General features: G+C 40.2%; 1 protein-coding gene across 1 annotated transcript in view; it reads right to left on the minus strand.

The window, feature by feature from the left end:
- The window catches only part of foxo1a (forkhead box O1 a), a 120,404-nt gene extending 108,170 nt beyond the window's left edge, over nt 1-12,234 (minus strand). The window contains 1 exon segment of the mRNA XM_065024171.1: nt 11,267-12,234. Coding sequence (XP_064880243.1) covers nt 11,267-11,863 — 597 coding nt within the window. The 5' untranslated portion in view covers nt 11,864-12,234.
- Between the last annotated feature and the right edge of the window lie 395 nt (nt 12,235-12,629).

Here is a 12,629-nt window from a genome sequence, read left to right on the forward strand (position 1 = left end):
GGACAGTCAGTCAAGGTGTTACAGGACAGTCAGTCAAGGTGTTACAGGACAGTCAGTCAAGGTGTTACAGGACAGTCAGGGTGTTACAGGACAGTCAGTCAAGGTGTTACAGGACAGTCAGTCAGGGTGTTACAGGACAGTCAGTCAGGGTGTTACAGGACAGTCAGTCAAGGTGTTACATACAGGACAGTCAGTCAAGGTGTTACAGGACAGTCAGTCAAGGTGTTACAGGAGAGTCAGTCAAGGTGTTACAGGACAGTCAGTCGGGGTGTTACAGGACAGTCAGTCAGGGTGTTACAGGACAGTCAGTCAGAGTGTTACAGGACAGTCAGTCAGAGTGTTACAGGACAGTCAGTCAAGGTGTTGCAGGACAGTCAGTCAGGTGTTACAGGGTGTTGTCAGGTTACAGGACAGTCAGTCAGGTGTTACAGGACAGTCAGTCAAGGTGTTACAGGACAGTCAGTCAAGGTGTTACAGGACAGTCAGTCAGGGTGTTACAGGACAGTCAGTCAAGGTGTTACAGGACAGTCAGTCAAGGTGTTACAGGACAGTCAGTCAGAGTGTTACAGGACAGTCAGTCAGAGTGTTACAGGACAGCCAGTCAAGGTGTTGCAGGACATTCAGTCAAGGTGTTACAGGACAGTCAGTCAAGATGTTACAGGACAGTCAGTCAAGGTGTTACAGGACAGTCAGTCAAGGTGTTACAGGACAGTCAGTCAAGGTGTTACAGGACAGTCAGTCAAGGTGTTACAGGACAGTCAGTCAGAGTGTTACAGGTTAGTCAGTCAAGGTGTTACAGGACAGTCAGTCAAGGTGTTACAGGACAGTCAGTCAAGGTGTTACAGGACAGTCAGTCAGGGTGTTACAGGACAGTCAGTCAGGGTGTTACAGGACAGTCAGTCAAGGTGTTACAGGACAGACAGTAAAGGTGTTACAGGACAGTCAGTCAAGGTGTTACAGGACAGTCAGTCAGAGTGTTACAGGACAGTCAGTCAAGGTGTTACAGGACAGTCAGTCAGGGTGTTACAGGACAGTCAGTCAAGGTGTTACAGGACAGTCAGTCAAGGTGTTACAGGACAGTCAGTCAAGGTGTTACAGACCTTTATGTGATGCTACAGGTTAAGGATATCAGTTCTACAACAAAACCATGGTGTGTGTCCCAAATGGCACCCTATTCCCTTCATAGTGCACTACTTTGTCAGAACCAAATGGCACCCTATTCCCTTTATAGTGCACTACTTTTGACCAGAGCCCTGGTCCATTTGGAAGTTAACCATGGTCCTATATGCAAAATCATATACGTCTATAAATCTCTACATGTTATTTAACTTCAACAATGGCAGAATAAGTTCCCTACCAGTCTCCGTCAGTCAGAAGATCAATTACAGGCCAACAGTTTACTTACACAGTCTTCGACTTCCACTGTGTTTTAGTGGAAATCGATGAAGAGAGAGAGAGAGAGAGAGAGAGAGAGAGGGAGGGAGGAGAGACCGCGACAGAGACAGAGACAGAGAGAGACCGCGAGAGAGAGACAGAGCAAGAGAGACAGAGCGAGAGAGACAGAGCGAGAGAGACAGAGAGAGAGAGACAGAGCGAGAGAGAGAGAGCGAGAGAGAGACAGAGAGAGAGAGAGAGAGAACAAACACCATTGTAAATACAACCCATATTTATGTTTATTTGTTTTCCCTTTTGTAATTTAACTATTTGCACATCATTACAACACTGTATATAGACATAATATAACATTTGAAATGTCTCTATTAATTTAAAAACGTTGTTTCACTTTTGTTTATTATCTATTTCACATGCTTTGGCAATGTTAACATATGTTTCCCCGTGACAATAAAAGCCCTTTGAATGGAATAGATATAAGGGGCGAAATAGGAAAGGAAGCGAGGGAGAAAGGGGCTGTCCTTCTCCTGTTAGAAAGAGGTGTGTGTCCTCAAGGGGCTGTCCTTCTCCTGTTAGACAGAGGTGTGTGTCCTCGTCATCGTAGCACGTGACGGATATACAAACCCTTTCCTCACGCGCACCTCACGATCACCTGCCTGCCTCTAAAGAAATACCTCTACTGTGACTGAGATCACCTGCCTGCCTCTACAGAAATACCTCTACTCTGACTGAGATCACCTGCCTGCCTCTACAGAAATACCTCTACTGTGACTGAGATCACCTGCCTGCCTCTACAGAAATACCTCTACTCTGACTGAGATCACCTGCCTGCCTCTACAGAAATACCTCTACTCTGACTGAGATCACCTGCCTGCCTCTACAGAAATACCTGCCTGCCTCTACTCTGACTGAGATCACCTGCCTGCCTCTACAGAAATACCTCTGACTGAGATCACCTGCCTGACTGAGATCACCTGCCTGCCTCTACAGAAATACCTCTACTGTGACTGAGATCACCTGCCTGCCTCTACAGAAATACCTCTACTGTGACTGAGATCACCTGCCTGCCTCTACAGAAATACCTCTCTACTCTACTGACTGAGATCACCTGCCTGCCTCTACAGAAATACCTCTACTGTGACTGAGATCACCTGCCTGCCTCTACAGAAATACCTCTACTGTGACTGAGATCACCTGCCTGCCTCTACAGAAATACCTCTACTGTGACTGAGATCACCTGCCTGCCTCTACAGAAATACCTCTACTCTGACTGAGAAACCCAGGCTAACTAAAGTCATACTATACATACTGCCATTCGGTCTTAGTGTGTTTTGGCACAGCGAGTGTAGACACGGTTGCTGCTAACATACTTCGGCAGAGACATGAGTGAGACCAGCGTCTGTGTCACAGCTACAGAACAGTATGTTAACTACAGCTACAGAACAGTATGTTAACTACAGCTACAGAACAGTATGTTAACTACAGCTACAGAACAGTATGTTAACTACAGCTACAGAACAGTATGTTAACTACAGCTACAGAACAGTATGTTAACTACAGCTACAGAACAGTATGTTAACTACAGCTACAGTATGTTAACTACTGCTACAGAACAGCATGTTAACTACAGCTACAGTATGTTAACTACAGCTACAGTATGTTAACTACAGCTACAGAACAGTATGTTAACTACAGCTACAGTATGTTAACTACAGCTACAGTATGTTAACTACAGCTACAGAACAGTATGTTAACTACAGCTACAGAACAGTATGTTAACTACAGCTACAGAACAGTATGTTAACTACAGCTACAGAACAGTATGTTAACTACAGCTACAGAACAGTATGTTAACTACAGCTACAGCATGTTAACTACAGCTACAGAACAGTATGTTAACTACAGCTACAGAACAGTATGTTAACTACAGCTACAGTATGTTAACTACAGCTACAGAACAGTATGTTAACTACAGCTACAGTATGTTAACTACAGCTACAGTATGTTAACTACAGCTACAGTATGTTAACTACAGCTACAGTATGTTAACTACAGCTACAGAACAGTATGTTAACTACAGCTACAGAACAGTATGTTAACTACAGCTACAGAACAGCATGTTAACTACAGCTACAGAACAGTATGTTAACTACAGCTACAGAACAGTATGTTAACTACAGCTACAGAACAGTATGTTAACTACAGCTACAGAACAGTATGTTAACTACAGCTACAGAACAGTATGTTAACTACAGCTACAGAACAGTATGTTAACTACAGCTACAGAACAGTATGTTAACTACAGCTACAGTATGTTAACTACAGCTACAGTATGTTAACTACAGCTACAGTATGTTAACTACAGCTACAGTATGTTAACTACAGCTACAGTATGTTAACTACAGCTACAGAACAGTATGTTAACTACAGCTACAGAACAGCATGTTAACTACAGCTACAGAACAGCATGTTAACTACAGCTACAGAACAGTATGTTAACTACAGCTACAGAACAGTATGTTAACTACAGCTACAGTATGTTAACTACAGCTACAGAACAGTATGTTAACTACAGCTACATAACAGTATGTTAACTACAGCTACAGAACAGCATGTTAACTACAGCTACAGAACAGCATGTTAACTACAGCTACAGAACAGTATGTTAACTACAGCTACAGTATGTTAACTACAGCTACATAACAGTATGTTAACTGCAGCTACAGAACAGTATGTTAACTACAGCTACAGAACAGTATGTTAACTACAGCTACAGTATGTTAACTGCAGCTACAGAACAGTATGTTAACTACAGCTACAGTATGTTAACTACAGCTACAGAACAGTATGTTAACTACAGCTACAGTATGTTAACTGCAGCTACAGAACAGTATGTTAACTACAGCTACAGTATGTTAACTGCAGCTACAGAACAGTATGTTAACTACAGCTACAGTATGTTAACTGCAGCTACAGAACAGTATGTTAACTACAGCTACAGAACAGCATGTTAACTACTGCTACAGAACAGTATGTTAACTACAGCTACAGAACAGCATGTTAACTACAGCTACAGAACAGTATGTTAACTACAGCTACAGAACAGCATGTTAACTACTGCTACAGAACAGTATGTTAACTACAGCTACAGAACAGTATGTTAACTACAGAACAGTATGTTAACTACAGCTACTGAACAGTATGTTAACTACAGCTACAGTATGTTAACTACAGCTACAGTATGTTAACTACAGCTACAGTATGTTAACTACAGCTACAGAACAGTATGTTAACTACAGCTACAGAACAGCATGTTAACTACAGCTACAGTATGTTAACTACAGCTACAGAACAGTATGTTAACTACAGCTACAGTATGTTAACTACAGCTACAGAACAGTATGTTAACTACAGCTACAGTATGTTAACTACAGCTACAGAACAGTATGTTAACTACAGCTACATAACAGTATGTTCACTACAGCTACAGAACAGCATGTTAACTACAGCTACAGAACAGTATGTTAACTACAGCTACAGTATGTTAACTACAGCTACAGAACAGTATGTTAACTCCAGCTACAGAACAGCATGTTAACTACAGCTACAGAACAGTATGTTAACTACAGCTACAGTATGTTAACTACAGCTACAGAACAGTATGTTAACTACAGCTACAGTATGTTAACTACAGCTACAGAACAGTATGTTAACTACAGCTACAGAACAGTATGTTAACTACAGCTACAGTATGTTAACTGCAGCTACAGAACAGTGTGTTAACTGCAGCTACAGAACAGTGTGTTAACTACAGCTACAGAACAGCATGTTAACTACAGCTACAGAACAGCATGTTAACTACAGCTACAGAACAGCATGTTAACTACAGCTACAGAACAGTATGTTAACTACAGCTACAGAACAGTATGTTAACTACAGCTACAGAACAGCATGTTAACTACAGCTACAGAACAGTATGTTAGCTACAGCTACAGAACAGTATGTTAACTACAGCTACAGTATGTTAACTACAGCTACAGAACAGTATGTTAACTACAGCTACAGAACAGTATGTTAACTACAGCTACAGAACAGCATGTTAACTACAGCTACAGTATGTTAACTGCAGCTACAGAACAGCATGTTAACTACAGCTACAGAACAGTATGTTAACTACAGCTACAGAACAGTATGTTAACTACAGCTACAGAACAGTATGTTAACTACAGCTACAGTATGTTAACTACAGCTACAGAACAGTATGTTAACTACAGCTACAGTATGTTAACTACAGCTACAGTATGTTAACTACAGCTACAGTATGTTAACTACAGAACAGTATGTTAACTACAGCTACAGAACAGTATGTTAACTACAGCTACAGAACAGTATGTTAACTACAGCTACAGAACAGCATGTTAACTACAGAACAGTGTGTTAACTGCAGCTACAGAACAGTATGTTAACTACAGCTACAGATCAGTATGTTAACTACAGCTACAGAACAGTATGTTAACTGCAGCTACAGAACAGTATGTTAACTACAGCTACAGTATGTTAACTACAGCTACAGAACAGTATGTTAACTACAGCTACAGAACAGTATGTTAACTACAGCTACAGAACAGTATGTTAACTACAGCTACAGAACAGTATGTTAACTACAGCTACAGAACAGTATGTTAACTACAGCTACAGAACAGTATGTTAACTACAGCTACAGTATGTTAACTACAGCTACAGAACAGCATGTTAACTACAGCTACAGTATGTTAACTACAGCTACAGAACAGTATGTTAACTACAGCTACAGTATGTTAACTACAGCTACAGTATGTTAACTACAGCTACAGAACAGTATGTTAACTACAGCTACAGAACAGCATGTTAACTACAGCTACAGAACAGTATGTTAACTACAGCTACAGAACAGTATGTTAACTACAGAACAGTATGTTAACTACAGCTACAGAACAGCATGTTAACTACAGAACAGTATGTTAACTACAGCTACAGAACAGCATGTTAACTACAGAACAGTATGTTAACTACAGAACAGTATGTTAACTACAGAACAGTATGTTAACTACAGCTACAGAACAGTATGTTAACTACAGAACAGTATGTTAACTACAGAACAGTATGTTAACTACAGAACAGTATGTTAACTACAGAACAGTATGTTAACTACAGCTACAGAACAGCATGTTAACTACAGAACAGTATGTTAACTACAGAACAGTATGTTAACTACAGAACAGTATGTTAACTACAGAACAGTATGTTAACTACAGCTACAGAACAGTATGTTAACTACAGAACAGTATGTTAACTACAGCTACAGAACAGCATGTTAACTACAGCTACAGAACAGTATGTTAACTACAGCTACAGAACAGTATGTTAACTACAGCTACAGTATGTTAACTACAGAACAGCATGTTAACTACAGCTACAGAACAGTATGTTAACTACAGCTACAGAACAGTATGTTAACTACAGCTACAGAACAGTATGTTAACTACAGCTACAGAACAGTATGTTAACTACAGCTACAGTATGTTAACTACAGCTACAGAACAGTATGTTAACTACAGCTACAGTATGTTAACTACAGCTACAGAACAGTATGTTAACTACAGCTACAGAACAGTATGTTAACTACAGCTACAGAACAGTATGTTAACTACAGCTACAGTATGTTAACTACAGCTACAGAACAGTATGTTAACTACAGCTACAGTATGAAAACTACAGCTACAGAACAGTATGTTAACTACAGCTACAGAACAGTATGTTAACTACAGCTACAGAACAGTATGTTAACTACAGCTACAGTATGTTAACTACAGCTACAGAACAGTATGTTAACTACAGCTACAGAACAGTATGTTAACTACAGCTACAGAACAGTATGTTAACTACAGCTACAGAACAGCATGTTAACTACAGCTACAGAACAGTATGTTAACTACAGCTACAGAACAGCATGTTAACTACAGAACAGCATGTTAACTACAGCTACAGAACAGTATGTTAACTACAGCTACAGTATGTTAACTACAGCTACAGAACAGTATGTTAACTACAGCTACAGTATGTTAACTACAGCTACAGAACAGCATGTTAACTACAGCTACAGAACAGTATGTTAACTACAGCTACAGAACAGTATGTTAACTACAGCTACAGAACAGTATGTTAACTACAGCTACAGAACAGTATGTTAACTACAGCTACAGTATGTTAACTACAGCTACAGAACAGTATGTTAACTACTGCTACAGTATGTTAACTACAGCTACAGAACAGTATGTTAACTACAGCTACAGAACAGTATGTTAACTACAGCTACAGTATGTTAACTACAGCTACAGAACAGCATGTTAACTACAGCTACAGAACAGTATGTTAACTACAGCTACAGAACAGTATGTTAACTACAGCTACAGTATGATAACTACAGCTACAGAACAGTATGTTAACTACTGCTACAGTATGTTAACTACAGCTACAGAACAGTATGTTAACTACAGCTACAGTATGATAACTACAGCTACAGAACAGTATGTTAACTACTGCTACAGTATGTTAACTACAGCTACAGAACAGTATGTTAACTACAGCTACAGAACAGTATGTTAACTACAGCTACAGTATGTTAACTACAGCTACAGAACAGCATGTTAACTACAGCTACAGAACAGTATGTTAACTACAGCTACAGAACAGTATGTTAACTACAGCTACAGTATGTTAACTACAGCTACACAACAGCATGTTAACTACAGCTACAGTATGTTAACTACAGCTACAGAACAGTATGTTAACTACAGCTACAGTATGTTAACTGCAGCTACAGAACAGTATGTTAACTACAGCTACAGTATGTTAACTGCAGCTACAGAACAGTATGTTAACTACAGCTACAGAACAGCATGTTAACTACAGCTACAGAACAGCATGTTAACTACAGCTACAGAACAGCATGTTAACTACAGCTACAGTATGTTAACTACAGCTACAGAACAGCATGTTAACTACAGAACAGTATGTTAACTACAGCTACAGAACAGTATGTTAACTACAGCTACAGAACAGTATGTTAACTACAGCTACAGAACAGTATGTTAACTACAGCTACAGAACAGCATGTTAACTACAGCTACATAACAGCATGTTAACTACAGCTACAGCATGTTAACTACAGCTACAGCATGTTAACTACAGCTACAGCTACAGCATGTTAACTACAGCTACAGTATGTTAACTACAGTTACAGAACAGTATGTTAACTACAGCTACAGAACAGCATGTTAACTACAGCTACAGAACAGCATGTTAACTACAGCTACAGAACAGCATGTTAACTACAGAACAGTATGTTAACTACAGCTACAGAACAGCATGTTAACTACAGCTACAGAACAGCATGTTAACTACAGCTACAGAACAGCATGTTAACTACAGCTACAGAACAGTATGTTAACTACAGCTACAGAACAGTATGTTAACTACAGCTACAGAACAGCATGTTAACTACAGCTACAGAACAGTATGTTAACTACAGCTACAGAACAGCATGTTAACTACAGCTACAGAACAGTATGTTAACTACAGCTACAGAACAGTATGTTAACTACAGCTACAGAACAGTATGTTAACTACAGCTACAGAACAGTATGTTAACTACAGCTACAGAACAGCATGTTAACTACAGCTACAGAACAGTATGTTAACTACAGCTACAGAACAGTATGTTAACTACAGCTACAGTATGTTAACTACAGCTACAGAACAGTATGTTAACTACAGCTACAGAACAGCATGTTAACTACAGCTACAGAACAGCATGTTAACTACAGCTACAGAACAGCATGTTAACTACAGCTACAGAACAGTATGTTAACTACAGCTACAGAACAGCATGTTAACTACAGCTACAGAACAGTATGTTAACTACAGCTACAGTATGTTAACTACAGCTACAGAACACTATGTTAACTACAGCTACAGTATGTTAACTACAGCTACAGAACAGTATGTTAACTACAGCTACATAACAGTATGTTAACTACAGCTACAGAACAGCATGTTAACTACAGCTACAGAACAGCATGTTAACTACAGCTACAGCATGTTAACTACAGCTACAGAACAGTATGTTAACTACAGCTACAGAACAGCATGTTAACTACAGCTACAGTATGTTAACTACAGCTACAGAACAGCATGTTAACTACAGCTACAGAACAGCATGTTAACTACAGCTACAGCATGTTAACTACAGCTACAGAACAGTATGTTAACTACAGCTACAGAACAGCATGTTAACTACAGCTACAGAACAGTATGTTAACTACAGCTACAGTATGTTAACTACAGCTACAGAACAGTATGTTAACTACAGCTACAGAACAGTATGTTAACTACAGCTACATAACAGTATGTTAACTACAGCTACAGAACAGCATGTTAACTACAGCTACAGCATGTTAACTACAGCTACAGAACAGTATGTTAACTACAGCTACAGAACAGTATGTTAACTACAGCTACAGAACAGTATGTTAACTACAGCTACAGTATGTTAACTACAGCTACATAACAGTATGTTAACTACAGCTACAGAACAGCATGTTAACTACAGCTACAGAACAGTATGTTAACTACAGCTACAGAACAGTATGTTAACTACAGCTACAGAACAGTATGTTAACTACAGCTACAGTATGTTAACTACAGCTACAGTATGTTAACTACAGCTACAGAACAGTATGTTAACTACAGCTACAGAACAGTATGTTAACTACTGCTACAGAACAGTATGTTAACTACAGCTACAGAACAGTATGTTAACTACTGCTACAGAACAGTATGTTAACTACAGCTACAGAACAGTATGTTAACTACAGCTACAGTATGTTAACTACAGCTACAGAACAGTATGTTAACTACAGCTACAGTATGTTAACTACAGCTACAGTATGTTAACTACAGCTACAGTATGTTAACTGCAGCTACAGAACAGTATGTTAACTACAGCTACAGTATGTTAACTACAGCTACAGAACAGTATGTTAACTACTGCTACAGCTATAGTACAGTATGTTAACTTATTTGGATATTAGTATTACTGGGAGGAGAGAGGAGGAGGGACTCTCCCCAATAGTATTAGGGGGAGGCAGCCGGAGTTGGACAAGAATCCTGTTGAGGCCGTGTGTGTGTGTGTGTGTGTGTGTGTGTGTGTGTGTGTGTGTGTGTGTGTGTGTGTGTGTGTGTGTGTGGCCATGTGCTGACTGGGTTACAATTGGTAGCCACAGGTTTCTACAGGACACACAATGAATGGACATAAAGTGACTGATTGATTTGTGTGCACAAGACCAGAACATCATGTCTCCTCTGATACGTAGCATGATGCTATTAGGATAGAAATGACCAACTGAACCTCAAGAGATAGCACTTTTACCATGTCTATAATACCCAATCCTACAATAAACATATTATGGAAAGCAGCAAGTCACCCTCACCTGGCCTTACTTAGTTACGTGTGTTATTAACATGTGATAACATGGGTTCATATTGGAATGAAACAGGAAGGGAGCAGGTCTCGAACCCTCGACCATCTAGCCCGAAGTCCAGCGCGCTGTCGACTGCGCCGCAAAAGCATGCTCAAGCCGCAGAGTCGATATATGTGGTTATAAACCCAGGGTCGTTACAATATTATCATTTGAAAAATGATGAACAGCGTCAACTTTGATATATAGGCAATTAAAGGTCCATTTCTCTATATCCTTATCAAAACAAAATGTATAGCTCTTAAATCATAACTCAAATCTCATCAGATGTAATGTACTGTATTGAAAAGCTTTACCTTCCATCCAGCAGAGCTGTTGCTATCTCCCTTGTCCTTGAAATAAGGCACGTTCTTCACCATCCAGTCATAGATCTGCGACAAGGTAAGTCTCTTGTCCGAGGTGCTCTCAATAGCCTTAGTTATGAGGTCTGCATAAGACATATTGCCCCAGGCGTTACGCCGAGATGAACTGCTTTTCCTCTGGGCAGCTGCAGCGGCCGCAGCCGCTACTGAAGATGCAGACCCGGCCGGAGAGGAGAGCAGAAGCACCTGTTGCTGCGGGAGTTGGGGGCTGTTCCCCGGGTGCTGCTGTTGATGCTGTTGGTGGTCGTGGATGCAGTTTTCCTGACATTGGAAATCATTGCAGAGGATGGTGGGTTTCTGATCCTCTTCGGGGTAATCTTCAGTCTCTTCTAATAAACTGAGGCTGGAGATGAAGTCGGAGTTGCTGCTGGGTTCTTGTTTGACAGAAGGGGCGGGAGAGGAGGTGTTGGAGTCGCCCGGGGTGATGAACTCCGGACGTGGCAGGGGCCATGTGCAGGAGCGGGGCCGGGAAAGAGGCTCGAAATCCGGGTCGATCTCAACCTGTTGTGGTTGTTGGGCTGCCTCGGCCATAGTAGTAGCTAGAATAGCGTCAAAATGTCACATAGAATTAGTAAAGACAAAGTTACTCATACACAGCGGGTGATGTGAAGTCAACCAGAAAGTAAACAACCGAAAAGGGAGTAGTGGTCGACCACCTGAACAAAAAATATCGGTCCGTCCGATAACACTACATTGATATAAAGTCACAAAATCAAGGCGGAGACAGCAACTACATCTAAGTCGACGATGACAACAAACAAAAAAATGTAGATATTCTGATTGTTGACGAATAGTATAGAAAAGTTAGAATAGAAAAACAACAAACAAAAAACAGCTTGGTGAACGTTTGTTTTTATACAATCCAGTCGCAGTTATTGTTCAGTGCAGCAGTTCCGTTTACTCTTGCCTGTTGAATGTCAGTCTGCAGCCCCACAGCGGTGTTACCGGAGCTGTTTGTCAAATAATACCACCCACATTTGACTGACAACTAAATCGGCCAATGACAGCTACTTAAAAAACCAGAAACAGCACTATGTTTTCATTCTTATATAGCTGGTAAACATCTCTTTCTCTGAAAATATTAAAACGGGTACGTTTTGTGAAACGGTTGGCTAGGAAACTTAATCGGTTTGTTTTGTTGGAGAGAGAAAGAGAGATGTAAAAGAGAGAGAGAGACTTCACCTTTTTACAACGTAACCTACTGTGAAAAGGATGAGTTATAAAATGAAGGGGGAGGTTTTTTTCTGTCAGTCGTGGTGTTGTTATTGTAAGTTGCATAGCGGGACAGGATGAGAGG

Source organism: Oncorhynchus nerka, linkage group LG11 (genome assembly GCF_034236695.1).
Source record: "Oncorhynchus nerka isolate Pitt River linkage group LG11, Oner_Uvic_2.0, whole genome shotgun sequence".
In the NCBI taxonomy this organism is placed as follows: Eukaryota; Metazoa; Chordata; class Actinopteri; order Salmoniformes; family Salmonidae; genus Oncorhynchus; species Oncorhynchus nerka.